This window comes from Microcebus murinus, chromosome 19 (genome assembly GCF_040939455.1).
Source record: "Microcebus murinus isolate Inina chromosome 19, M.murinus_Inina_mat1.0, whole genome shotgun sequence".
Classification (NCBI taxonomy): Eukaryota; Metazoa; Chordata; class Mammalia; order Primates; family Cheirogaleidae; genus Microcebus; species Microcebus murinus.
In genome coordinates, this window is record NC_134122.1 from 12,046,584 (window position 1) to 12,074,082 (window position 27,499).

Here is a 27,499-nt window from a genome sequence, read left to right on the forward strand (position 1 = left end):
TGTTCTGCGTGTGTTTTTCCCGCTACAGTGGGGAGGCCACTGAGGCAGCCACCTCTGGCATGACTCACCAGTCAGGAGCGCCACAGACGCACCCACTCACAAAGAGTCTTATGGTTCCTTCTACCAGGTGTTCAGAAGGCGGCGAGCTGGAAATATTGGGCGAATAGCACAGCTATCCTGTTTACAGCTGCATCCCTGGCACCTGGCGCAGCACCCTGGTAGTGTTTGCTGACTGACTAAATGAGCATCCTAGCAGGACCGTCCCCCTGTGGGCAGCAGAGAACAGATGGAGAAGAGTAACTCCCTGGGCCACTTGCCCACCCTGGTGGTCATCAGGTAGAAAAAGCATGCCAGTGAAAGCTAGGACAAGAAAATGCATAAGCACCCACTGTGTGTTGATTCACTCAGCGTGCATACATTGAGCACCTACCATGTGCCTAGAACTTTCTAGACCCCCATCCGTTCCAGCATTGGGGCAGGGAAGGATTCTGTATCAAGTAACTAAAGCTGGGCCTGGTTAATTCAATGGTGGAGGAGTTTAGTGAAGAGATACTACAGGGCCTCCAGATCCACCTGCGCTCAGTGGGGCCAGGAGAGCGGAGGGTGGAGCCTGCCAGGGCAGGGGCACTGGCAGCGGGGCAGGTGACAGGACCCAGGAACCCGTCCCACCCCTCCCAGTTTCCTCCTGCACAGCAGCCCCCTGGCTGGGGGTGACAATTTCCTCTGCTCTGTCCCCCATCCTCTTCCGGCTCCCAGTGTCTTCCCTTGCCCTGACTCACTTTGCCACCCTGCCCTCCTCTCCCCCCGTTACGTAACTGTCCCCTGTCCCAAGGGCCCTTATGTAACTCGAGTCACCTCGGGCTCCCAGCCCCACCTCACAGCTCCCACCTCGGCCTGGCCTGTCTGGTACGATCGTTCACAGTTGGCTGGGCCAAGCCCTCAGCAAGAAATGCAAAAACAGGAGGACGAGGAGGAGGAGGAGGAAGAGAAGGAGGCCATTGCCTCCACAGCAGTGATGCTGAACAGAGACAAGGTTCAACTGGCAGGAACCACACTGGAGGAGCCTCTTCTGCACCCAAAGTCCAAGGACTCAAGCAGCTTTCTGATAATCCCCGTCTCTGTGCCTCAATTTTCACTTCTGTAGAATGGGGTCTACCAAGGGCCTACCAATGCTTTGCATCCTGCCTCTGACAGTCAGTGCCCAGTACGGGTTAAGTGCTATTGTGTTAATTTAAAAGGACTTGCAGGAGGTTATACTGGTAGGTAAATACCTACCAATATTTAATACGTACCAATATTTGCCATAGTTTAAATTAAAGCCAAGGAATTTTTAAAAATGTTGATTCATTCATTTAAAGACAACAATAATATAGCCATTAACATGTTAACAGAAAACCGTTTTATGAAAAATAACTGTATTTTCCAAAACAAAAAGCAATTAGTGAGAAGCACAGAGACATTTTACACGTTTTAAAATTCTCTGTAAGGTCTGGCTTGCTAGAAGACAGCTGGATCCTCACATCTGCTGCCGCAATCCGCCTGTTGCAACAGCACGTGTGTGCAAGCCCCCGGAACACTCCGCTGCACACACCTGGGAGAAGGGTGGGGAAAACAGAAAATAAGGTCTTAGTGCTATTATGAAAACGGTTTTAACCAGCTACTCAGGAGGCTGAGGCAGGAGGATGGCTTGAGCCCAGGAGTTTGAGGCTGCTGTGAGCTATGATGATGCCACGGCACTCTAGCCTGGGCGACAGAGCGAGACTCTGTCTGAAAAAATAATAATAAATAAATAATGTTTTGATCTTGCACATCCCCCAAAGAGGTTCCCTGGACCACACTTTGAGAACCACCTGGGACATGGAGGCAAGGGAGAGAGTGGAGAGAAACAGGCACGTTTTCATGTTTTCCCCCAGTTTGTCCTCACCAAAGGAATAATGAGTAACTAGAGATCAGGTTTGTCCTCTTGACCCAAGTCTCCTCCAAGCCCTTTTAAATTAAGGCAACGGCACCCAAGCCCTCCCGGGCTCCGGCTCTGTCCAAGGCAGGATGCAAAGCGCTTGGACCACGATGCAGAAAACCTGAGCGATCCGTCTAAGGCCACGTGGCTATCTGCAGAGTCCGTCCCCAGTGTTTCTGATGTCTCCTCCCGCCCTGCCTGCTCAGCTATGGCCCGGCCACTTCAGTCTTCAGACGGACCCCGGCCCCATCCCAGGGACTCTGACTGCATTGGTCCGGGAAGAAGGACCCAGGCACCTTTTTCTGGATGACTCAGGTGATTGCAATGAGCACCCAGGACTGAGGACAACAGGGCCAAGGTCTTGCTCCTCAACGTGCGGTTTCGGGAGCCCACCCGGGGGCTTGTCAGGGTGCGGACTCCTCCCCCATCCCTCTGAAACGGGGGGAGGGGGGGCATTTGGACCAGAGAGCCCCCGTGACTGAGAGCACATCACAGTGTGCTAAGGGGAAACCAAGAGAAAGCACAGCGGATACTGGGATTCCTGCAAAGGGGCGAGGTGGCCGGATGGGGCAGTGGTTAGAGCCTGGGCTCCGGGACCGGCACAGCTGGGCCCCACCTCTGGCTTCTCCCTTGAAGTGGAGGCCACGCCACTCTGGGCTTGATAACTGGGTACACATAAATGGTCCAAGACTTCCGAAACCTCCATGGGGAGGTTCATGGACACCCACAAATCAATAACCTGGAACTGCAACAATGAGAACAGATCTTTGTTTTACACGGAGGTGGAGGCAAGTTTGCTTTCAGGGATATACAGGTCCTTTCTTTGGGGGGCGCAGCAAGGCGCCTTCTGGTGGTGAAGCAGAAACCTTCCATGGAGACGTGAGAGCCACTTCTGCGGTGACAGGGTTGTTTCAGAAGGAACAGAAGGGAGGGGAGCAGGGGTGGGGACCATGTATTTCCTGTCCAGCCCTGGGACTGGGGCTGCTCTCCCTGAGACACAGGAGTGAGAGGCAGACGCTCAGAGGCCACCTCCATGGGTGGCCGGGTGGACACAGGACATACATGCCGCTGGGTCAGGCCCCTGCTCCTGCCCACGCTGAGGAGGGACACCTGGGGCAGACACTGCCAGTTCCTGCCTCAACCACCTTTCCTCGCCCTCCTTCTCTACTGAGTCTCTTTGTGCCAAGTGCTCACTTCCCCGCTTCCTTTGCACTCACGGAAACGAGGCAACCCATTTTGACCAAGGAAATATAAGGGGAACCCTGCACCTGGGGTGGGGGAGACAGTTCTAGGAATGATTTTCTTTCTGATTAACAGAGAGGCTCACCGGAGAGTTCTCTTCCCTGAATACCTTCTTTCCCACGTTGGAGACTTCCCAAGTGAAGGAAGCCTGGATGCTTGGTGCTGTGACAGCCATTTTGTGACCATGAGGTACTAAGCTGAGCATGGCAGAGAAGATGACTGGAAAGAATCTGGGTCCTTCTTGTTGACATTGTTGAGCAACAAACCAACTGTGGGATTCCCCACATCACAACTGATCCTTCTGTGATCATGAACACCCCTATTGTTTAGGCCATAACAATTGTTGTGTTACAGGAACATTTCCTAGCTGATGGCTTTGGGAGCACTGGGAGAATGTCCCAATGGCGGCCTCACAGGGGCTCACAGATGCCAAGATGGGGTCACTCCAAGCAAACTGTGTCCCAGCCTGTGCTCAGGCTGGTCTCAAACTCCTGACTTCAAGCAATCTTCCCACCTTGGCCTCCCAGAATCCTGGGTTTACAGCTGTGAGCCACCGTGCCTGGCCAAGCCACTGGTTTTCATTAGCCCAAAATGGACTGAGAACATGCTGAGCCTGCCCCAGGTCCCTGGATCTCCTAGAGCAGGGGTCCCCAACCTGTGAGTTGTACAATTATTTCATTATATATTACAATGTAATAATAATAGAAATAAAGTGCACAATACATGTAATGCACTTGACTCACCCTGAAACCATCGCCCCTGCTTGATCCATGGGAAAACTGTCTTCCATGAAAAGTGTCCTTGGTGCCAAAAGGTTGGGGACCCCTGTCCTAGAGCCATTCTCTCCAAGGCTGGAGACCGAGTTCCCGGGGACATGAGGCTCCTCTGTGACAATGTCTGACCTTGCAGCAAGTGACACCGGGTTAGCCACCAATTGAAAGCACGGACTGTGGGGCCAGATAGGCTGGTTTGGATCCTGGTTCTGCCATATGGCCCTAAGCCAGTAAGTGCTTTCACCCTCTGGGCCTCAGCATCTCCACCTGTAAAATGGGGAGCAGAACAGCATCTCACCTAAAGGGGGCTGGGGTGATTGAATGAGTTAACGTTTAAATGATTACGTGAGTTAAAGATTTTAAAGTCAAAGATCTTAATAAGCTCCTCGCATAGTAAGCACTATGTACATGTTAGCTGTGATTATGATTATGATTATTATTATCCACGGGTCTTTGAACTTCTTCACCACAACCCCAATGGTCGTGTAACATTGGGGTTGGACATACTCTCCAGTTTTACAGATGAGCACTTTGAGGCTCTCAAAGGTGCGCTTACCTGCCTTTACAGAAGGACCTTGGCGCCACTTCCACTGGAGACCACCAGGTGGCAGTGCCCACCCACTTGCCAACCGACTCCGCAGTTCCGCGTGAACTCGGGCAAGGGGCGTCCCTCAAGTATTTAATGAGCGCCAACTGTGTGCAGGCACTGTTCTAGGCGCCGACAATAAATACATCGGCAAAAATAAAAAAACAGGGGAAAATGTCTGCCCTTGTGGCTCTTTCCTGCCATTTCTCTTTACAAATAATAAAAGAAGTTCGCGGAGATGCGTGCCAAGGGGTGCGTGGCCCGGCCGGGACGGGCGCTGGGAGGCCGGGGGTGGGGGAGGCTCGTGGGCAGGGAGGGGAGGATCCGAAAGGCCCGCGGTCCGGACCGGCCAGGGGCGGCAAGTACCCCGGAAGGGCCTGTGACTCTGCGGCGCACCGCCCCGCCCCCACGCCGCGGAGAGGGGAGCGGGGTCTCCGTGCTGCCGCGTCGCGTGTGGCTGGATGGGGCTCGCCCTGGGAAACCGGAGCGGGGAAGGGCGGTCCTCCAAGGTCTGGTTTGGCCCCAGGGGAGCGACCGAGCCGGCCTCGCTGTGCGGGTGTGAAGGTCACGGGCACCAGCCGCAAGAGGGCTGGAGCGCAGCTCCCTGGCGCGGTCCGGGCGACGCCGACCCCGGGCCGCCGGGCGGGCCAGGACGGGCCTCGGCGCCCGGGCGGGAGGCGGCCCCGGCCCCTCCCTCAGGCAGGTCCCGCGGCCGCCCGGTGGGCGCGCGTCCCGGCTGCGCCCCGAGCGTCCGCGGAGCGCAGGGCCGGAGCCCGGGCGGCGAGCGACCGTGCGGGAGAGTGCCGGACGCGGGCGCGGGGGCGACGCGTGCGGCGGGGCACGCGGCGATCCTGCGCGCACACTCGCGAGAGGGGTGCGCCGTGGGGACGTGCGTGTGTGGAGTGGCCCAGGAGGCGGGTGTTGGACTCGGGGTGCGTAATGGGACAGGGACACCTGGGAGGAGGGGGAGGGAAGGGAGAGGAGTGCGTCCCGGAGGGCCCGCCTGGAGGAGGCCAAGCGGGGGGGTGCGCGCCTAGGTCTGTATGGGGCTTTGGTGACTTGGGGGCAGGCGGCGGATCCTCTCTGCGCCCGGGACGCGGTGCTGGCGAGCTCCGGGGAAGTCACTGCTGACGAGCCCACGACGGCGCGAGTCCTGGGGGAGGGAGGCCCCTGCCCCCGGCCCCCGAGGCGGTATCCCCCCGTGCGTGCTGGCGGGGCGACGTTCCTGCAAATGGACCACGCTGGGGAGTCGCCCGGCGCGTCTGGGCGGCTTATGGGCGCACTGTGGGTGTGAGGGGAACGTCCCGAATCTGGGTCCCGGGGGTGCAGGGTTTCGTCTCAGCGATCCCGGCACCGAGCGGTGGGCTTGCACCCGGGACCCGAGCGGGGCCGGGGCGGGGGCGGGGGCGGGGCCGGGGGCGGGCCGGGCCGGGCCGGGGGCGGGGCGGCGGCCGCTGCAGCAGCGCGGGCCGGGCCAGGGGGCGCCTCGCGCGGCGGCGGCGGGAGGCGGCGATGCAGTGAGGCCGGACCCGCAGGCGGGCGTGCGCGGAGCGGGAGCAGCGGCCGCGCTGCAGAGATGTGATTCGGGCCGAGGGCCAGCGGGAGCGTCGGCGCTGCGGGGCCGCGGGGGTCGGTGAGTGCGAGCCGCGCCGAGGCGGTGGAGGACGCTGCGGGGACCCCAGAAACTTTTCCCGCCGTAGATTTAGGAGGATTGGGGCGTCCGCTTCTTGTGTTTTTCGAAACCCCCCAGTACCCACACCAAGCAGTTAATCTGCTGGGGGAGATGCGGGGTCAGGGCGAGGGGAGCCACAGTGCTGCGGGAGGGGAGCCGCAGAGGGCGGGACGGGGGAGGCGAGAGGCCTTTCCCGGGGGAGGGGGGCCGTACGGGGACCCGGTCGAGATCCAGGTCTCGGAGGAGGGCCTGGGAGCGGGCGACCTACAGGTAACGGGCAGCTGGCAGTGTAAAGGAGTCCAGCCATGCCCGGGTGACTCGTCGTGTGTGAGGAACCGCAGGCAGGTCCTGGGGCCTCATGGCAAACGGGGGGGGGGGGGGGGGAGAGTGTGCGGGTGCTGGCCGTGGACCTGGCAGACGGAGCTGGGGTCGCAAGGGTCGGACTTTGGGGGTGAGCAGCCGCACCTGCCGCAGGGGCAGGGGGCCAAGATCGCAGCCAGCCGAGGCTGCGCATTACCCAGCTGGGGAGAGGGGACACTGCAGGAGGGAGGGACGCAGGGCTGAGACCTGGGGCTGGGGGACAAGGGGGGTAGGAGGGGGCGACTGCGTACGATGGCTGGGGAAGGTGGCGTTTTTGTTCCAGACACTGGGCACTTGGACCTCCGGTAGAGGCGGCCAGGCTGGGGGGGTAAGGACTAGCCCTGTGCTGCATCCTCTCTCCTTGGGGGACACAGGCTTCCAGCCCGACCAGGACCCCACACATCCTAGGGTTCCTCCTGCCTGGGCGGAAAGGGGTGCGCAGGGGAGGAACCCGCACCGACCTTGCCCCAGAGGTCGCCCGGCGCAGCGGGTTCCTTCCCGGGTCCTTGCTCTGTCACACCCAGGCCTAGCCAGTTCCTCCCTTTCGTCCCCCGTTAGCTAAGGGGGCGGCTCCTTGGAGCGCGGACAAAGGCCCCTGGAGTGTGGCGGGCAGCAGCGTCCCCGCCTGGGGCCCCAGCCCACGCGCCACATTGGCTGCCCAACTGCACCAGGCTGGGGGGCACCTGAGCGGCGTCCAGGAAGCACAGGGGACTCGCAAAGACAAGCGAAGTGGGGGAGGGATCTGGCACAACCCCCCTGGCCTCACACACACACACACACACACACACACACACACACACTGCAGCCAAGGAACCTTAATTCAGAAGTTTCTTACTGGAGAAGAGGGGCTTGTGGAGTATCCAGACTTTTGAGTTAAACTGCATGCAAATGACATGTAAATAGAATGCAAATTGGCATCTGTTGGTTGGAAGCCCTCCCAGCCAGTTTTGTATCTAGACTGTGCAGCGAACACAGCCTCCTATCTGCTCCCTGCGCGGAGTCTGAAAAGGGGTCAGCTGAGTTGGGGAGGGAAGAAGTTGGGGGGTGGGGGAAAGGAGCCGCCATTTGGGGCACTGGCAGCAAGCGGTTTTGTCAGAAAGATAAGCCCCACGTCTTTATTGGTTGGTTTGTTTGTTTTTCCAGTCAATGTGCAAGCCACAAAACTGCGAGCTGGGGCACTGCCCTGCCTAACTCGGACAAGCCTCTGCTCCTAGAGGACTGGGGAGGTGAGTGGGCAAACATTCGACAAGCAAGTAAATAGCAAATAGATGTAATGTCCGGGCTGACGGGAAAATACAACAAAGTGATGGAACAGAAAAGGCACCTGCGACCACGGTTCTGAGGAGTGACGTTTGAGGGCAGCCCGGCAAGGTGAGGGGCCTGCCACCGGGAGATCTCGTGGGGCATAACCAAACGAGGAAGAGCACGCACTGCAAGTGCAAAGGCTTCGAGATGAGATGGGAATGAACTTAGGGGAGCAGAACAAAGGCCATTGTGGCTGGAGCTTTAGGCAGATTTGGGGGTGGAGGAGGGAGGATGGCAGGGACCAGCCAGATCACAATCTTTTGGGCCATGGAAAGGAGTTGAAGACTTTGCTTGGGTCTGTGAGCCCTTGGAGTGGGAAGTCCCCGGCAGAGAGGGAAGGCAGCTTCCCTTTCATTCTGCCTGTGTGGCGAGGGGTGCTCCATCCAGCCTGTGTCTGGGACTGCTTTGAGCCTGGCCAGCCCTGGGAGCCAACTAGAAGAGTGGCTCAGGTTTTAAAATCCACTCCCCACTTTCCAGCAGTTCTTATCCACCGTAACCAACCCCACCCAGAGCCTGTGGCCCCATGAGCACGTCCACTTCCTCGCAGAGCTTCCTGGGGCTTCCCAGTTAGTCACTTCTTCTTGTCCTCGGAATAACAGCCCTAGAGAGGAGCCCTCCACCGAGAGCAACGTGCAGCCAGGGATGCAATTTGCATTTAAATGATTGCTTTTATTTACAGGATTGGAGCTGCTCTGCGTATTCATAGATCATGGAGCTTGTGTTCTTGCAACCCAGTTTACTAACCTAGGAGGGTTTTTTAATTTGAGAGCCCCTAGATAGGCCAGTGGTCTGGTCTGCATTTGGGAAACGAAGATTATGAGGTCCTGTAACTTGGAAAAGATATCAGAGGGTGAGATTTGCAGGTCTGGGAAAGAGTTTAATGTCAGGAAACCTTGTAACAAGTCTAATCTGGCTGAGCAGGAAACGCACCAGCACTCTAACCGGAGCGGGCTGAAATGGGAGTGCATCGGGAGTGTATCTCTGGGGTGCGTGGGGACCGGCTCCGCAGCCCCATCCTGGGCCTCTGCCAGACACAGGGGGAGTCGGAACAGCACTGCAATGGAAAGGCTTTGGGGCCAGGAGCTGGGAGAAATGGGCTCTATTCCCGGGTTGACCAGTAAATCCCAGTAAGCCTCAGGCCAAAGCCGCCTGACCTCTCAGCCTTCCTTGTCCCCACAGGACAGTGGGAATCTCGACTGTCTTTTTGACAAACCCATACCCATTTTTTCCTGTGTCAGGCACCAAACTGAATACTTTTCACACCAGCCTGGTGAAGGTGCACTAGCATTACCCCCATTTTACAGATGAAGAGACTGGGGTTCAGAGAGGTTAAGTAATGCCCAGTGCCACTCCACTCCCAAGGAGTCTGATGGGAGTGCGAACTCTGTGCCAGGTGTTTATCTGTGTACTGAACTACGAAATATGCCCAGGGCTGGGACGCCCCCTGCATGTGCTCATCTCTTCCTGTTTGAGTGCACACCCCCATCGCTAGAGAAGGTGGGTTACGGTGCCTGTGGCCGCCTGCCCGGCCCTGGAAGGGTACATGCTGGGCTGGGAAGGGACCCAGGGTGAAGGCTGGGGCAAGGCCAGTCAGAATGGTGTGTTCCAGAACGGTTTTGTACATTTTATTTCTCCTTTCCTACGGGTGTACGGGGAGATGGTGACGCTGGTTCCCGGGAGAATGGCTGGCGTCCGGGCTCCGGGGTCCTGGCTCTGACTCCACGAGAGAGATGGTGCCTGGCCTCAGGGCGTCCCAAGGGCCTCCAGCCTGAGTTCTGCCTTCACAGCAAGGTCCCCACTTAGAGCACCTGCTATGGGTAGCCAAAGAGTTCAGGGGTCCCCAGAGCAGACCACCCCCAGAGAGATGTCCCCTTCACACCACCTCAGGGACCTCTTTGTGTGGTATGTGATGAGGAGGCTGGACGTGCACCTGGGCGAGCCCCCGAATCACAGCACCACCTCTGTTGCAACCACCCCTCCTAGAAAAATCGGTTCCACAAGAGTTCACCACCTTAGACAAGGGAGCATTTGCCAATCTGTGTTTATTTTTATTTATTTATTTAATGGACACTTTGTGGAAAGTGCTTACCCTGTGTTAACTACTGTCCTAAACCATAATTATTAATTATTTTGATCCTCACCACAGTCCCCTGCTGTGGGCACTGTTATCACCCCCACTTCACAGATGAGAAAACCGAGGCAAGAAAGGTTAAATCGGCTCCCCGGGGTCACAAGGTGCTAGCAAGTGGCCCAGGGGCAGGATTGGAAACTGGGAGGTCTGATTCCGAAGTTCACAGCAAGGTGGGAGCAGGACTGGGAGAACCAGCCGGTGTGTGGCCCGAAGGTGGGCCCTGTCCTTCCCAGGCAAGGAGCCCTGCCTGTGCTCCTTCCAGCCCCTGCAGGCCCTGGCGTGTAGAGCAAGGGGGTGCGTGCTCCTCCTGCACCGCCAGAGGCTTCGGGCCCCTCTGCGCAGTGAGCGCGCGCACGTGTGTGTGTGTGTGTGTGTGTGTGTGTGTGTGTGTGAGAAAGAGAGAGAGAGACACAGTATATTTAAGAGCATCTGAGTGAGTCACATTTCTGGGAGGCTGGCTGGCAGCAAGGGTAATTAGTATGTGAGCCGAGTCTTGCCCGTTCGTTCACATTTATTCATTGCTCCTTTTGAGACGCGCACGCCTGCATCCCACGGGTTTGTTGCCATATATTCATCCCGTCCCAGCCAGCCCTGCCTCCGGGCTGACTTGAAACCTCTAATCTGCTATTGTTCCGCTCGCTTCCTGGAGAGCTGCCCGGCTGGCTCTCGGGGGTGGGGGACCCCAGGTGCCTAATTGAGCAGGACAGGGGCTTACCTGAAAGTGGGGGCAGATCTCGGCCGGGGTGGCGAGGTGAGAGGAGCCACGGCTGTGGGTGCTGGGCCCTGCCGTGTGTGTCCTGGTTCCTCAGGCCCTGGCGCACTCAAGCATCACACCTGCAGGCCGTGCGGAGACACAGGTGCTGGCCCACCCCCAAGAGTCTGCATTTCCAACAAGCTCCCCGGCGATACTGCCCTCGCCAGTCCAAGGACCAGACTGTTTTTTGGAGATAGGGTCTTGCCTGGGCTAGAGTGCCGTGGCGTCGTCATAGCTCACTACAACCTCCAACTCCTGGCTCAAGCGATCCTCCTGCCTCAGCCTCTCAAGAAGCTGGGACTGCAGGTGCACACCACGATGCCCTGCTAATTTTTCTATTTTTTGTCTCCATCTTGCTCAGGCTGGTCTCGAACTCCTGCCCTCAAGCAATCCTCCCACCTCAGCCTCCCAAAGGGCTAGGATTATAGGCGTTAGCCACCTCGCCAGGCCCCAAGGACCAGACTTTGACTTAAACCTCTCAGACCCGTCAGTTTTCTTCTCTATTTGTGGGAATGAGAACATGTGCCCTTCTGGGGTGTTAGGAGGTTTGGAGACCCTGTTTATCTATTCATCCATTCAGCGACTGGATCGTGAGCCCTGCCCATGTGCCGGGCAGTGGGGACTTGGTGGGGAGCAAGACAGACAAGGTGCCAGGCATGGGCAGGAGTGGGAGTGGGGAGGGGGAGGAACAGACCAAAACTGTAATAAAATAATTAAAAATTGTAGCACATGCTACAAAAGCGACAATCAAAAGTATGGGCACAGAGCCTAACGGGGGCAGGGAGAACCTAATTTAGAGAGACTGGAGACGCTCACCGAGGGACACTTCCAGAGCCCAGGCTGCAATAAGAGCCCAGAAACAATAGTACAATTGTTCCTCTCCTGGCTCCACCTCTTTCTAGCAGTGCAACCTGTGACCTTGGACAAGCCCGCTGACCTCCCTGAAACACAGTTTTATCTCCTGCAGAGTGGAGATAGTAATAGTAGTTGATTCATCGGGTTGTTACACAGATTATTCGGTGTTAAACCTAAGTGACGGGCACAAGAGTGCCTAGAACAGAGGTGGCACTGTGAGAGTTACCAGTTACTGCTGCCGTCACTGTGGCGCTACTAGAAAACCCTGCAGGGCAATTCTGAATCCCCCAGTCACTGGGGTTGCCTCGCTTCACTCTGTGAGACAGTGTGTAAAACCACCCCCCACCCATCCTGGACGTTGTTCTGTGAGTGGGGTGGCTGTCACCGCAGGGGCGTCCTTAGCAGTGATAATGACCCACTTGAAATTAGCTGGACCCCTGCTGCAGTCCCCGGCTGCCGACAGCTGAATCTGCTTGCTCCGACGTTGGGTAGACAGGACTTCCTGGAAGGGGGCCACAAGATGTGGGAGGAATATTAGATACGTCTTTGGTGGCAAGTGACAGAAACCCAGCTCAAACTGGCTGAATCCAAAAAAAGGAAAGTCGATGGACTGCTGGAACTGTAGAGCCCAGCTCCAGCTTCAGGCATGGATGGATCCAGCTGTTCAGTGTAGTAGGACTGGACTCTGGGCCAGCTTTACTCTCAGACAGGTTCTCTCTCTGTGACGGCAGACATGTCCGACATGTCCTTCTCCGGCTTCAAACCTCCATCTTTGTAGCTCATCAACTCCAGCAGAAAGAGGAGACCTCTTTCCAGCTAGGCTGAGCAACGCCCCTATGGCTCATTCTCATGGGTCTGGCACAGATCACGTGCCTGTCCATGAACCAGCCCCTGTGGCCACAGGGCAGGATAAATGAGTGCCCTGATTGGCCAGGCCTGGGCCGCACGTCCATGCTGGAGCCGGGGCCCCAGGTAGCTCTCCAAAGGGAAATGGGGAGTTCTTTCCAGAAGTGGGAGAACCGCCGGATGCTGGACACCAAAACAACAGCTGTCCTGGAAAGAGCAGAGGGTCCCGCCCTGAGGCGCGGAAGCAGAAAGCAAGCGTGCATCCACTGCCCACTTCCCACGTTGGAGAGGGCAGCGGGAGCGCTGGGCCGCGGCCTCGGGGCTCTGCACGGTTGCGGGAGCGCCGTCGCCATCCCGGCGTTTGCGTTCCTTGGGGTTGAGAGGGCCAAGGATGGTGGGGAAGGAGCTGGAGAAACCAAGTCCCAATTTGCAGCCAGGCCTGGAAAGAGGAGATGCCCCCGGGACAGTGAGCGGAGTCGGGTCAAGAAGGCCAAGTTCTTGCCAGGGCGCAGGGGCCTGGCTGGTTTCCTGCCAGCTGCCCCGTTGCCTCTGTCCGGGAGGGATCGAACCGGGCTTTCTCAGCCTTGCCACCTCTGGCCTTCAGGGCTGGGGGACCCTCTGTTGTGGTGGCTGGTCCTGTGCACCGTAGGGTGTTTGGCACCATCCCTGGTCTCGCTCTGCCAGATGCCATTTGCACTCCACTCCTCAGTTGTGACAACCAAGAATGCCTGTGGACGTTGTGAAATGTACCCTGGGGGGACAACATTGCCCCTGGTTGAGCACCACTGGCCTAGGGGTACTTGGGAAGAGGAGTCGGGAGAGGGGTGGTGGTCAAGGCTCCAGGAACGCAGTCCTACCTGTCAGCCTCCCAGCCACCTGGGGACGGATGGACGGCATTGGCTGCCGGGCCACCCAGAGAGGCTGCCTGGGCCGCTGCTTGCTGAGACTTGCTGAGGAGTCTCTTAATCGAGTTGGCCATTGATGACATGTCTGAAGGACATCCACTCCCGGGCCCCTGCACCTGTCAGGAGCCGATGGCATTTTGTTCTGACACGTCCAGTTCTTAAATCTTGACTCCCAGCATGCTTCCAGGCCCCCGTGATCGGCAGTTCTGTCTAGGACGATGTTTTTCCAGAGGGTGGTACGTTGGGATATGCCCAGTGGGTATGCAGCATGGGTTACATCAACAAGCAATTTTAAAATGTCAAAAGATAAGTACTGGCCGGCGCGGTGGCTCACGCCTATAATCCTAGCTCTCTGGGAGGCCGAGGCGGGCGGATCGCTCGAGGTCAGGAGTTCGAAACCAGCCTGAGCAAAAGCGAGACCCCGTCTCTACTATAAATAGAAAGAAATTAATTGGCCAACTAATATATATAGAAAAAATTAGCCGGGCATGGTGGCGCATGCCTGTAGTCCCAGCTACTCGGGAGGCTGAGGCAGGAGGATCACTTGAGCCCAGGAGATTAAGGTTGCTGTGAGCGAGGCTGATGCCACCGCACTCACTCTAGCCTGGGCAACAAAGTGAGACTCTGTCTCAAAAAAAAAAAAACAAAAAAAAACAACTACTTTAATGTGTTTGGTTTTCTTTTCAGTAGACTGATTTAAAGGACTCGGTGAGTCAGATAAGCAAATGACGCGCGATTAAGCACACACAGCGGCATGTGGATGAAGCCGAGACAGCGCGGTGGCACTCCAGCGAGCGGTGCTGCAAGGCCCACGCACGGCGCTGCACTGCGGGCTGGCTGTCAACATGTGGGCGCGTCCTCACGCCCGAGCGTGCCTGAGCTGGGTGCCGCGATGCTTGTTTCAGGAGCACCGCTGGCCAGATGCTCTGTCCCAAGCCTGCCTCCTCGCATCTGGCTCACAAAGGACATGAGCCCGCCAGCACCAGGCACCTCCTCCTTCCGCGGCATTAATGATTCATGCCGGTTGAAGGCCCCACGGCCAAGGCAGGGTCTGAGAGGCTCGCGGGAGCCCGTGGAGAGAGGTGGTCGATACTGCATTTACTTAAGGGAGCCCCAGGGACGCTCTGGGCGTGCGGGGAGGCTGGCTGGACGCAGCGAGCTAAGGCAGTAGGTCTGGCTTGAGAGGCCCAGAAGTGAGCGCTGAGCACAGCCGGGCAGACCGCGGCTCTCTGGAAGGCCAGGCTCCCTTCCAAAGCATGGGGCTGGCGGCTGTGGGGTAGAGGACGGTCCCCGTGAACATGTTTCTCGTTCACTCGGTATTTACTAAACATCCGCTTTGCGCCAGGCACTGTGTGTGGTGCCTGAGTCTACACCGGTGGTTCTCATCCAGAAGATTCTGCTCCCCCGGGGGACATCTGGCCGTGTCTGGAGACATTCTGGGCTGTCACAGTTGGGGGAGGGGTCGTGCCACGGCATCCAGTAGGTAGAGCGCCGCCGGGACGCTGCTGAGCTCCCCACAGCGCACAGGACAGCCCCCCGCGACCAAGAACGATCCAGCCCAAGTGTCAGTCATGCCGAGCTTGAGAACGCCCGGCCTGCTGACGGCCGGGAGAGACAGTGTCCCTGCCCTGCCGCATCGTGTGGTGGAGAAAGTCCGGAAGGGAGGAGAGGAGGGACGGAAGGAGGAAACAGAGTAAACAGGCAGAAAACGACAGATGCGATTAGGGCTGAGAAAGAAGTCCCCAGAGGCTGTGGATGAGAGGGCCGGGGTGTGACCTTGGCCAAGGTCTGAGCTGATGGCATCAGAGCTGAGCCCGGCTGGGGCGGGGAGGAGGAGGAGGAAGAGGAGGAGGAGTGTGCAGGCCGAGGGAGCCCGAGGGGCAAGAGGAGACTTGGGTTAAGCCTGTCACTGCTGTGTGGAGTGCAGCTCACGTGGGGCGAGAGAGGGTCCTGCAGGCATCCAGGGGCAGAGAGACCAGGGGCGGGAGGAAGAGGGGGAGCCTCAAGAGGTCCGTAGGAGGGGAGCGTGGGACGTGTGACGGGGGACAAAGAGTGGAACCGAGGAAGACTTAGCTCCTTTAGGGTACGCTGTGTTGGAAATGCTGGGAGCCTTTGGAGCAGGGACACTTCTGGGAGTAGGGTGCGTGACCTTGGGTAAGGGATGCCACCTGGAGCCCCTGTTTTGTCACCTGTAACGTGGAAGTCATAACAGGACCCGCCGCACAGGGCACCGTGGGGACTGGCTGTGTCCAGTTCCTGGCCCGGAGTCAGTCGTCAGTAAGTGTCAGCTTGGAGAAGCTGCAAGCCGGCAATGCCTGCCATTTGCCCGGTGCGGCCCTGGGCCAGTGAACGTTCGGTTTTATTCCCTTATTTTTGAAGAGGCCAGACACGCACGGAGTCTCGAATTCAAAGAATGCAAAAAGGTACGGAGAGGAAGTGAGTCTCCCTCCCACTCTGTCCTGCAGCCACCGGCGACGCTGGTTCACGCCCGGCCAGGGGCGCGGCTGGGAGCCCAGGAGCCCCTGCCCCGAGTGTCCGAGGGTGCCGTGGGGGCTGGCAGGTTTGAAACGAGGCGGGTCTCCGTCAGGAAGCCAGGAGAGCGGGAGTCTCACAGTGCCCCGTTCTTTCCCCCCACCACCCGCCCCCTTGGCTTTTCCAGAATGTTCTCGGCGTCGGAGAGAAAGATGAGAACTCCCCAGGTGCTCGCCTTCCTCCTGCTCTCCGCGATCGCCTCCGTGGCCTCAGAGAACGCCAGCACGTCCCGGGGCTGCGGGCTGGACCTCCTCCCTCAGTACGTGTCCCTGTGCGACCTGGACGCCATCTGGGGCATCGTGGTGGAGGCGGTGGCCGGGGCGGGCGCCCTGATCACGCTGCTCCTGACGCTCATCCTGCTGGTGCGGCTGCCGTTCATCAAGGACAAGGAGAAGAAGAGCCCCGTGGGCCTCCACTTCCTCTTCCTCCTGGGGACCCTGGGCCTCTTCGGGCTGACGTTCGCCTTCATCATCCAGGAGGACGAGACCATCTGCTCCGTCCGCCGCTTCCTCTGGGGCGTCCTCTTCGCGCTCTGCTTCTCCTGCCTGCTGAGCCAGGCGTGGCGCGTGCGCAGGCTGGTGCGGCACGGCACGGGCCCGGCGGGCTGGCAGCTGGTGGGCCTGGCGCTGTGCCTGATGCTGGTGCAGGTCATCATCGCCGTGGAGTGGCTGGTGCTGACCGTGCTTCGCGACGCGAGGCCCGCCTGCGCCTACGAGCCCATGGACTTCGTGCTGGCCCTCACCTACGACATGGTGCTGCTCGTGGCCGCCCTGGGGCTGGCCCTCTTCACGCTGTGCGGCAAGTTCAAGAGGTGGAAGCTGAACGGGGCCTTCCTCCTCATCACCGCCTTCCTCTCTCTGCTCATCTGGGTGGCCTGGACCACCATGTACCTCTTCGGCAACGCCAAGCTCCAGCGGGAAGACGCCTGGGACGACCCCACCTTGGCCATCACGCTGGCGGCCAGCGGCTGGGTCTTCGTCATCTTCCACGCCATCCCCGAGATCCACTGCACCCTGCTCCCGGCCCTGCAGGAGAACACGCCCAACTACTTCGACACGTCGCAGCCCCGCATGCGGGAGACGGCCTTCGAGGAGGACGTGCAGCTGCCGAGGACCTACATGGAGAACAAGGCCTTCTCGATGGACGAGCACAATGCAGGTAGGGGGACGGCACCCGCGGGCTCTTCCTCCTTCCCTCCGGCGGGGGCGGGTGGCCCTGGGCCCCGAGCAGTCCTAGCAGAGCAGAGTCCGCCAACGTTGGCCCCTGGGCTGAAACTGGCTCAGAAATGGATTTGTGTTGAGCATTTTTTTTTTGCTACCAGTTGCCAACTAATTCATTATAAAAATCCAGGTTTCTGGCTTCTTTTGCAAAGTCGCCCCTGGCAACAACCCTGGGCCGACATTCCACCTGGCTGCGATTACCTGCAGCCGCCTTGAGCCCTGCCTTCGCCCTTCACGGAGTTGTAGCTGCCCTTTAGGTGGGATCCACTTTGCTGTTGGCCACACTCCCCGCCCCTCCCCGCCCCCACTGCTGTTACATATTAACACTAACTCCCTGCCTCCCTGGAAGTGTTTGAATTGGCTGGGTGGCTGCAGGAGACAAGGGGCAGTACTCCGGTCCCCTCCCCTGCCTCAGTCACCAGAGTGTAGGAATCTGGGCCCTGGGGACAGACATCTAGGTTCAAATCCTGCTGCTGCCACTGCCTAGATGTGCGGCTTTGAGCAAATGACATCTCTGAGCCTCGCCTTCTTTGAACTCTGTGAAGCAGAAATAATAAGAGAAGGTGCCGCCTAGAGCTGTGGAGAGAAGTGACAGGATGGTCCCCTGGCATGTCCTATGTGCGCCTCAGTTGGGTTCCACTGAAAGCAGAGTCTGGGACAGGGCTGGGCGCAGGCCCTGTGCTTGGGAGGTGGCCCTGCGAGGAAGAGGGCAGGGAGGATGGCACAGGGAAGGAGAAACGCCAAAGCAAGGCCATTAGTGAGCTGGTTGCCACTCCCTGACAACTGGGGCTCAGTCCTGCTGGGAAGGCTCCGAGGACACGTGCAGGACGAGCCTCAGGATTGGCCCGGGAAGGACAGGGGGCCGGGGCATCTGTCCACCCACTCCCGTCTCCCACTGTCATCAACCGCCCCTATAACCCGTGAATGGGCTGAACGGGTTCCACTGGGTTCCGAGGCGTGAAAACAGAGGTTTGGTGGGCACTGGAGGTGGACATTGTCCGGGTAACCGGGACCATCTGTCACTGCTGCAGCGGGATCCAGGGGTGAGGACCTGCCTAAAGGATGTGCTACAGGCACCCAGATCCCCTGCTCCCGGTGCTCCAGAAGTGGCTCTTAGAATCATTGCTTGAAGGGAGTCAGGTTCCCAGTGCTTCAGATTAAATAAAATTGCCTTTGCTCGGTGACCTGAAGCTGCATCAGGGGCCATGACAATAATAACTGACAGCAGAAGGAGCAGTGAGGATTATCCCGTAGAGTCACCGTTTGTTGAGCACTATGTGCTTGCTGGGCGCTATCCTGTCCTTAACCTGCGTTGTCTCATTAGTCCTCCTGCCGCCTGACAATCCCCATCTTATAGATGGGTACATGGAGGCTCCGAGAAGTTAAGTGACTTGCCCAGGGATGTACTGCTAGGAGGTGGCCCACTCCAGATTGTCGCGATCCCCTCTTGAGGGACGTCCACCAAGGACGCTCGCTGGGCTGAGTGCTGAGGCCTGGCGCGCAGCCTGCACACCAAACCATAGGATCCTCCACGCCGCCCACTGCCCGCCCTCCACCTGGATGTGCCCGGCGTCCTCGCACCTCTCCCCTTGGCCAGTGTGGGTAGGGCTGGAACTCCCCGTGTGGCCTTTGTCAGAGCCATGCTCTTCTTACCGGAAAGTTCCAGCCTGGGTCTGTGGAGAGGTTTGGCTGGGGTCGTGGTGTCAGCCCAGGGGGGTGGGGGCTGGCTCCCTGGGGTGCCAGGAGAAGATGGGGCTGAAACAGACATCAGCCCTGGGAGCCCAGAGGGCCATTCAGGGGACAAGCTGGCCAGTTCCTGGGGTCCTGGCAGAGCCACCCCTTTGCCATCTCCTCCCTGTTTATCTGAGACCCATGCCCCCCCAACCTGGAATGGATACCTAATTCTGCACATTCATGTTTTCCTGGGGAATTGGTCTATCATTTCGTCAGATTCTCAAAGTACCTGTGACCCCAAAAAGGTTAAGAAACGTTGCTGTCGAATGTGATGGTTTTATCTCCTTGCAGTAAAACCAAGATGCCAGAACCATCCAAGTATTATGGTCTTTGAAGTGAGAGATAACTAACCTTTACTGGGTGCTTCCCATGGGCCAGGGACCGTTCTGAGCATTTTAGTGGCTCATTTAATCCCTATAGTAACTCCAAGAGGTCTGTTTTGCAGACAGGAAACTGAGGCACAGAGAAGCTAAGCAACTTTGCCAAGGAGGCAGAGGCAGAGCCAGGGTTTGAACCCCGGGCAGGCTGGCTCCAGAGCTCACAGGCTTAGCCACTCTGCCGATGACCCTCCTCCTCTTAAATCACGTTAGTGCCCCTCATCTCACTGATGTCTCCGGACACCTCTGTGCATTTGGAAAGATGAGGATTACCAGACCCATTTTACAGAGGGGGAAACTGAGGCCCAGGGATGTCAGGCAACTTGTACAAGCTCATAAGTACACATCGGAGCAGGGAGGGGGAAAATTGTTTTCTGAGTCCCATTACATACACCCTTTCTTGCGAAAATGCAGCCCGTACTTCATACCCACTCGAGGTCCAGAGATCCACAGGATTTGGGAGCCAGGGTGGTACCGACAGGATCGGTGCCTGCACGGGAGACAGTGGAGGGCACAGCCCAATCTCCGGCACAGAGGCTTCACGCTCTGACGCGTGCCAAAGCCAAATAAGTTACCTCTCCATCCCCTCTTTCTTTTCCAAAGGAAAAATACTTTTATTACTCCTTTCTGCTGGTAAAGGAGCAACGATAGTCATGTAGAATGAGAAAGGAACCACGCTGGTTCAGCCAGTAAAAATAATAAAAATTGCTCAAAATCCCACTGCCAAAGGCAACTGCTGCCAACAGTTTGCCCCCACCTTGCTAGACATCTCTGGGTGCACGCGCAGTCTCACCCGCGCATGCGCACACACGATCATGCGACAGAACGGTTCTTAATCCGACTGCATGTCCCATGAGCGGCGTCTACCCCGACTCCCTCTGAGTCTGAGTTTGGGAGTAGGTATTTTGGGGGGGGCTCTCCAAGTGATTCGAAGATGTAGCCAGGTTGAAACGCTGGTCTAAGTGGGGCTGTTCAGCGTGCTTGCTTAAGTCAGTGTTAAACGCAGGCCCTTCCAGGTCAGAAACTGCCCGGCTACAACAGCCTTTTAATGACGCAGAGCTTCCCATTAGGCGTCATAATTTATTCTTCTGATTTTCAGCTGGTGACTATTCTGCCCACCTCTGGCTCTCCACGAAAAACAATGCTGCGGTGAACATTCCTATGCATTCCTCTTTGGGCTTTTGATCGATTAACTCCTTGCAAAATAAAAAAATAAAGAAATTCCTAGATAGGGGTTTAAGAATCTGCACTTTAAAGCTTGATATGAAAAGCCCTCACTTAACATCGTCGATGGGTTTTTGGAAACTTCAACTTGAGGCAAAACAATGTATAAAAACGAGGCCAGTTTTTTTTCTCATCGACTTCATAACAAAACAACATTATTCATGGACCTCCTTGTCGGTTGTTTTACCTGAAGTCACAGTTTTCAAGAACCTATGGATGACACTAAGTGAAGACTTACCATACATGTGGCAGATGGCACCCCAGAAAAGTAGACTGCCTTCCCCATTGATAACTGCATGACAGCCCCAATTCCCCACCTCTTCAGCAACCTTGTGTGTTGTCAGACTGGGTTTTTTTTTTTCTTTTTTATGGCCCTCTTTTGAACCATGCCAAATGTGTGTCCACCAGAATTCACATGCGGTCAGGCAAGCAGGCCTCAGGCAGAACCATTCCTCAGAAAGCTCCCACAGAGAGGCTGAGCTGGGGTCCTGGCTAGGATAGCCTTTGTTCTAGAAACCCTTGCTTGGTTGGCTGGAGACCGTCTGGGCACGCTCCCTTGCCACAGTGGGAACAGCTGTTGGCGTCTTTGGTGCTGACCTCAGCCAGCTTGTATTTTAGGAACCAGGCCCCGTAAGGGACCTTACCCTTGAATCCTTGGGTCTCACAGAGCAGCCAGAGCCCGGGAGCCACGTTGGCCCTGTTCCTCTTGCATTTTAACTCTCCTGCCAGCCTTTCGGGCTCTTTTCCCTTGAGAGTGCATCCTTGAGGTGCTCGGAGAGGGGAAGGGTGTTCGCCAGGCTGCACTGGGGTTTGCCAAGACCCGGCAGCCTCTCCCCACTATTTCCTCCCCGCTGGGTGAGACTCCAGATATATACAACTTCACAGCCTACTGCTTATGAATAAGTATCAACAAGGCATGAGGTATGTGATAAAAGACTAATATACACTGAGGGCTGCAGCACCTTGGATCACATCTTGGAAAGCGTTAACAAGGCACATTAAATGTTCACCTCTCAAAGGAGCAAGAAAGAAAAGTGTTTTTTTTTTTTTCTTCTGTTAGAGGCCTTGGGCTCTCTCATCTCATGAGAGCCAGGGGCTATTTAAGCTGACCTTTTGCTTCCTACTGGAAGGTTCTGAGTTGGCTTTGGGGGCAGGGCCAACCCGGCTTCACTTGGCAGTGTCTACGCAAGACAAGGCTGGCATTTAACCTATGAGCTTTCATTCCAATGGGAATCCCCTGTGGACAAGCTCTGCTTGCCTTTCAGATCTGGCCCAGGTCAGGGCAGGGTTTCAGTTAGTTGGGCTTCTTGAATAATTTGCAAATAATAAAAAATCCAATTTGAATAGGCATTAAAAAATACAGCAGGCTGCAGGGATGGTTAGATTCAGAAGACTCACGTGATGACAGGATGTGGCCTCTCTCTAACATGGCAGCCCACAGCTCCAGGCTCGCACAGGGTCCCAGTGGAAAAGAGGAACATTTTCCAAGATGCTAGAGCAAAAATCCCAGGGTTGGCTCTGATTGGATCTAACTGCCCTTTCCTGAGCCAATCAGTGTGTCTGAGGAGATGTGATGCCCTGATTGGCCAGGGTCTAGAATGTGGGAGGGATATTCACCAGAGGAGAGCCACAAATAGCCATTACAGAGGGGGACCTTGAGGGGGTGCCAAAGCACCCACCCACAGATGGACTGTAGAGCCAGTTTTTGTTTTCCTTGAGGGGAATGTGTTTGGAGGCAGATGTGTTCTTTGGACTTTCCTCCCCTCAGGCAGGTCTAGGCTAGGAGTTGAGAATAGTAGGAGTCCGTGGACTGACTGTTCCCCATTGCCTGGACCATGTCCCAGGAATCCCGTTACTACTTCCCTTGCTCAGCACCATGGAGATGCCAAAGCAAGGAAGCTTTTCATAAGTACGTCTTGGAATATGCATTCCCCACCCTGCCTCAGTTTCTTTGGTCCAGTCTGAGCTGAGCTGTCCCTAATATCGCTTAAATTCAAGTTGCTTCTAAGTAACTAAGAGTGTTGGTTAAAAATAGTATCCGGAGCCAGTATAGTGTGATGGTTAAAAACACAGATTCTCTGCCAGGGTCTGAATGCTGGTTCTGCCTCTTACCGGCTTGTGTGACCTTGGGCAAGTTACTTAACCTCTCTGTGCCCCAAGTAAAGTGGAAATAATAAAAGTACCACTCATGCTATGAAAATTCAATGAATTTTTATAGAGAGAGATACATAAAGTATTTTTCACAGTGCCTGGCTCCCGGTTGGCACTCTAGGCAGGTTAACTATTTTGCTAAGGTGATTTTGGTCACTGCCTCAAGTAATTTGTAAAAATCCCATGCTCTCTTGCTGCTTCGAAAAGCTAGAAAAGTGCCTCCCTTTGGGGAAGACTTATCAGTGAGGCTTTTCTTAGCAAAGCAAAATTAGTACTTTCAATGAGAATGAAAATGTGAAGGTGCCATCTTACAATTGGAAAGACTTTCGTTTTGATTTTTTTTTAATAGTGCTTGCACTTTCTCTTATATTTTTGCTAAACTATTTTTTTAGAAGGATTTTAAGTTTCCGGAAAAATTGAGCAGGAAATACAGGGAGTTCCCATGTCCCCCCTCCCCCCACATAAACAGTTTCTCTCCTACTATTAACAACTTGCATTACTCATACATTTGTTGCTGTCGGTGAATCAACATTGATACATTGTTATTAAGTAAAGTCCATATTTTAATTAAAAGTCACTCTTTGTATCGTACAGTTCTATGGGTTTTGACACATGCATCATGACATGTGTCCACCATAGAGTATCATACAGAATAGCCTCACTGCCCTAAACATGCTCTGAGTTCTACCTATTTACCCTCCCCCAGCCCAACCCCTGGTCACCACTAGTCTTTTCCTGTCTCTGTAGCTTTGCCCTTTCCACAATACTATATTGTTGGAATCATACAGCAGCTTTTACAGACTGGCTTCTTTCACTTAGCAATATCCATTTAAGGTTCCTCCATGTCTTTCCATATCAATTTGGTTTTTCTTTACAAAAAAGGACATTTAAATACTGTAAAAAGCACAGCAAATAACAAACACCAGCCTTTCAGAGGGAAAAAATGCTGACATATTTGCCACCCTGGCTCCAGGGGTCCCTTTGATTCTTGTTTAGAAATAGCCCTACTCGTGGGGCTAGAGTCCTGCTCTCTGCCCCTGTCCCTTTCTGGTGAAGACAGCAGTACTCCTGAGAGCTTGATGTCGTGCTCTTAGGGCTCTCCTCCTCCCCTGTGTATCCAGAAAGAGCAGTTTTGAGAGGTGTGACATTGAACATCACATGAATGGCATTCTCTAGTGAGGGGGTCTTTTGCCAGAGGAGACCTGAGGGGTACAGAGGCGCTTGTCACCCATGGCCTACCGGGGCTGCGTGGCTGGGGGGAGGGTTGCAGCCTCAACCCTGGCTGCAACCACTCCCCGAGGCCCCACTGAGCCTGAGAACAAAGCCGCTTTGTGACTTTGTTTTGAATTCTTCTTGTGACAAAGGGGAGAAGGACCGAGGTGGGGAGGGCGAGGGGAGCCCAGAGCGCTGGCCCTGTGTTGATGCTAGGGAAGAAAACAAAATTGTGTCTCTCTTTTGGCAACGCTGTGTTGCCAACCCCTCCCTCCCGCAGCTCTCCGGTCGGCAGGATTTCCCAACGGCAGCTTGGGGAAGAAACCCAGCGGCAGCTTGGGGAAGAGACCCAGCGCTCCGTTTAGAAGCAACGTGTACCAGCCAACCGAGATGGCCGTTGTGCTCAACGGGGGGACTGTAAGTATTAAGATGTGACGTTTTGGCAGGGCGCCTAAGAGCGGGACAGTGGGACAGTGTCGGGGAGCAGCTTCCGCAGGGACACGCTGCTCTGCGGAGGCTGCGTCTGTGGCCTGCAAAGACAGCGGCTCGAGGCGATGTCCCTCGCAGCTAGGATGCATGCGTGCTTCCGGGTTTCTTCTTTCTCTCGCCACCCCCTTTCTCCACGCACGGAAAATCCACCCGTACTCAGTTAACCACCTGCAGATTCCTTTGAAAGAGTCCGTATTTCTTGGGGCTCTTGTACCCAGTGAATTCTTTGGCTTTCATTTTACAGTGCCCCAACCCTCTCCCTGGGAGGCGACACTTAGGAAAAGCCTAAAGCGTTGAAGGCCCCTGACAGATTTGGTTGACATCCACCTAGGGTAAGGCCAGGGCCTCCCTTCTATCCTTGTGCCCCAGCTGGCACCCCTAGGGGCCTGCCCCCACTCCCTAAGAGATGTCTTAAGAAACTGAAGCGATCACCATTTCTCCTCCCTCAGACACAAAAGCAGGTTGACTATCTGATGCCAAACAGACCTTCAGCAGAATCGCCATCGCTTATGTTTGCCTCCGCGGAATGACATCATTTTATTTCTCCAGCAGTCCAGAGACGCGCTCTCATTCCCACATTTAATTTCCAAACATAGCTACATGCTTCTTTCAGAAAGGACGCATGAGCCGGTTTACGTGTGTAAATTGGGTTTCCATTCCTTATGTCATATGCCAATTCCATAACTCAACCTGAGCTTCTTTCTACTCTACGTTAGGGATGGCCTTTGGTCTTGAGAGGGAACTTGGGTTTCCCTGGCCTTTGAGTGGTATGCCAGGCATTGGTTTGCATTCTTTTGGAACAGGCTCAAGGATAAATAGAATCCCAGATTTGCATTCTTAAAACCCCCTGCCATCCACTGGGCTCTTTTATTGTGGGTGCCAAGAAAAGCCTGCCTGACTCGCAAGCATGCAGGCCTGAGCCTTATAATAAATATGGTTAGAAAAGGCCCCTCACTCACTTTTAAGCTCTCCTGGTTCCTTCAAGGCCAATATGTGTAAAAACACCCGGGACTTAGGATGAGTTTCTGGGTAAGGAAACTACGTATATTAGAAGGGGATGGCTACAGAAAACGAGAGGTGTGGCCTTCCCAGGAACCCCAGCAGCGTAACTCACAGCAGTTGCTGCTTTTCTTGAGAACTCTCATTCAGCCTGTCTAGGTAAGAGCAAGCTTAGCTTGACTGTGGCACGTTGTTGAATGAATCGGTTTCTAATGTTGACTTTGCAACAGCTCGGAGTTCTTAGTGTGTTATCCTTATGTTATTCCAGATCCCAACTGCTCCGCCAAGTCACACGGGAAGACACCTCTGGTGAAAGACTTTTAAGTTCCAGAGAATCAGAATCTCTCTTACCGATTTTATTCCCTGGCCGTGTCTTTCTTGCGGGAGAAAATCGGTAACAGTAGCCGAACCAGGCCGCCTCACAGCCAGGACATGTGGAAACCCTAGCCAAGGGGGTTTCGTGTAAATGTGAACACTGATGGACTGAAAAGCTAACACCGACGGCCCTCCCCTTCCCCGCCCCCCAGACACATAATACCGAACCAACCTCGACCCCGCACACTAAAGCAAAGCTAATTGCAAATAGTATTAGGCTCACTCAAAAATGTGGCTGGGAAGACTGTTTCATCCTCTGGGGGTAGAAGAGAACCAAGTTCACAGCTGGGGGGCCAGGCTGCTGTTGGCTGCACATGGGGGAGCCCCAACCCTATCGCCCCTCCCCAGCAAATGCTGGACTCCAGCTGGCCCCTTGGAGATGACCATTTTGTGGAGGAGGACAAATGGGGAGTTTTCCACCGGCTTGCCTGGTGGTTTGCACATTTCATGGGGGAGGGCAGGAGAGTTAAGGAGGTTTGGGGTGGGATTCCAAGGCAAGGCCCAAATGAATCATGGGGTGAGTTTTATAGCCAGTCATGGTGAAAAGACCCTGGCATGTGCCAAAGAAGAAGAGGCTTGCTGGGCGTTGACGTGATCATCACTTTTAGAAAGTGGTGACCAACCACTCTTCCTTCTAATGGGCCTCTTGCTCTAGCGCCTATGGTGAAGAAGTCCTAACACCTCCCCTTGTAGAGCCATAGAATATTCTGGTTTGGGGCCAGATCATCTCACCCTCTTCCTGCACTTATGGGTGCCCACTCCACATCCTTCCTTGCCCAGTTTTATTCTCATGTTCATTTCAAAAGCTCAGCTGGGACCACCAGCTTAAAGCCCTTCCAGGGGGCAGGTGGGAAGGCAGGTGCCATAGCAGGTTTTCCTCCATAATGTCACATGGCAGGGCTTCCAGGGTGCCCTCTAAGGTAGAGAGATGACATCCTGCTTCCTAGCAAGCAGTGACTTCTTGGGTCTTTTCCATTAATATGGTGAGAGTTCCAGAGTGGAACGGATCACATGAGGGTTTTTTGCTGCTTTTGATGGGTGTGTGGGACATTTCTGTCTTGGTTTTCCACGGGTTCCATGAAAATGGCTCTTTTCAAAGCCCATTCTTTCTGTCATGGTTTCCATCTGTCCTAAGCCAGTCATTCCTTTATTATTTAGCATTTCGAACATCCCGGCCATGAAAAGCCCCATGTTCTCTGCACTGTTTGGCCAGTATAATCGCTAGCAACGATTCAAAGCAAAGAGTTTTAACCTGACGGCATGGAATGTATAAATGAGGGTGGGTCCTTTTGCATACACTCTAATCACTACATTGCTTTTTCTATAAAACTACCCATAAGCCTTTAACCTTTAAAGAAAATGAAAAAAGGTTAGTGTTTGGGTGGGGGTGGGGGGGACTGACCTCTTCATAAGCCAGTACATCTGAGCTGAGTTATGTTTTAATAAACCTTTTGATATTTCTCAAGGCCCTGGTCTCTGCTGTACCCCTCCCCCTATCCTTGCAAAGCACGGGGAAAAATAAGGCCAATCCGGTCATCCCTGTGCAACCCTCCTGCGAGTTCTCCTTAACAGCTAGTGCATTTCCTGTGTTACCGTGCATGGGGAAGACAAAGCATGGCCCCAGAATGCCACCCCGCCTCTGCCCAGAGCATGCGCTTGCTTCTAGAGAATCCGATTCCAGTCCTCTGCTCGAGGACCATCATTGGGTGGACTGAGATGTGGAATACTGGGGAGGGCTGGGAGGGAAGGAGCCTAGGACCAGGGGTTTGGGCAGGGGCAGTTGCATGCAGACCCTAGCAT

The 27,499-nt window shown here is 55.5% G+C and overlaps 1 protein-coding gene across 4 annotated transcripts; it reads left to right on the plus strand.

Annotated features, from left to right (window-relative positions):
• The first annotated feature begins 5,410 nt into the window (after nt 1–5,410).
• On the plus strand, nt 5,411–27,165 carry GPRC5B (G protein-coupled receptor class C group 5 member B). 4 transcript variants are annotated; one of them, XM_012736067.3, is made up of 5 exons: nt 6,102–6,191; nt 7,734–7,816; nt 16,046–17,076; nt 24,117–24,253; nt 25,593–27,165. In XM_012736067.3, the coding sequence occupies exons 3-5, from the start codon at nt 16,047–16,049 to the stop codon at nt 25,635–25,637; spliced, it is 1,212 nt and encodes a 403-aa protein (XP_012591521.2). In that variant the 5' UTR covers nt 6,102–6,191; nt 7,734–7,816; nt 16,046; the 3' UTR covers nt 25,638–27,165. The 4 variants fall into 4 exon arrangements, with proteins under 4 accessions (XP_012591524.2, XP_012591520.2, XP_012591521.2 ...); XM_012736070.3 differs by lacking the exons at nt 6,102–6,191; nt 7,734–7,816 and adding an exon at nt 5,411–5,490; XM_012736066.3 differs by lacking the exon at nt 7,734–7,816 and having other exon boundaries at nt 6,044–6,191.
• The last annotated feature ends 334 nt before the right edge of the window (nt 27,166–27,499 follow it).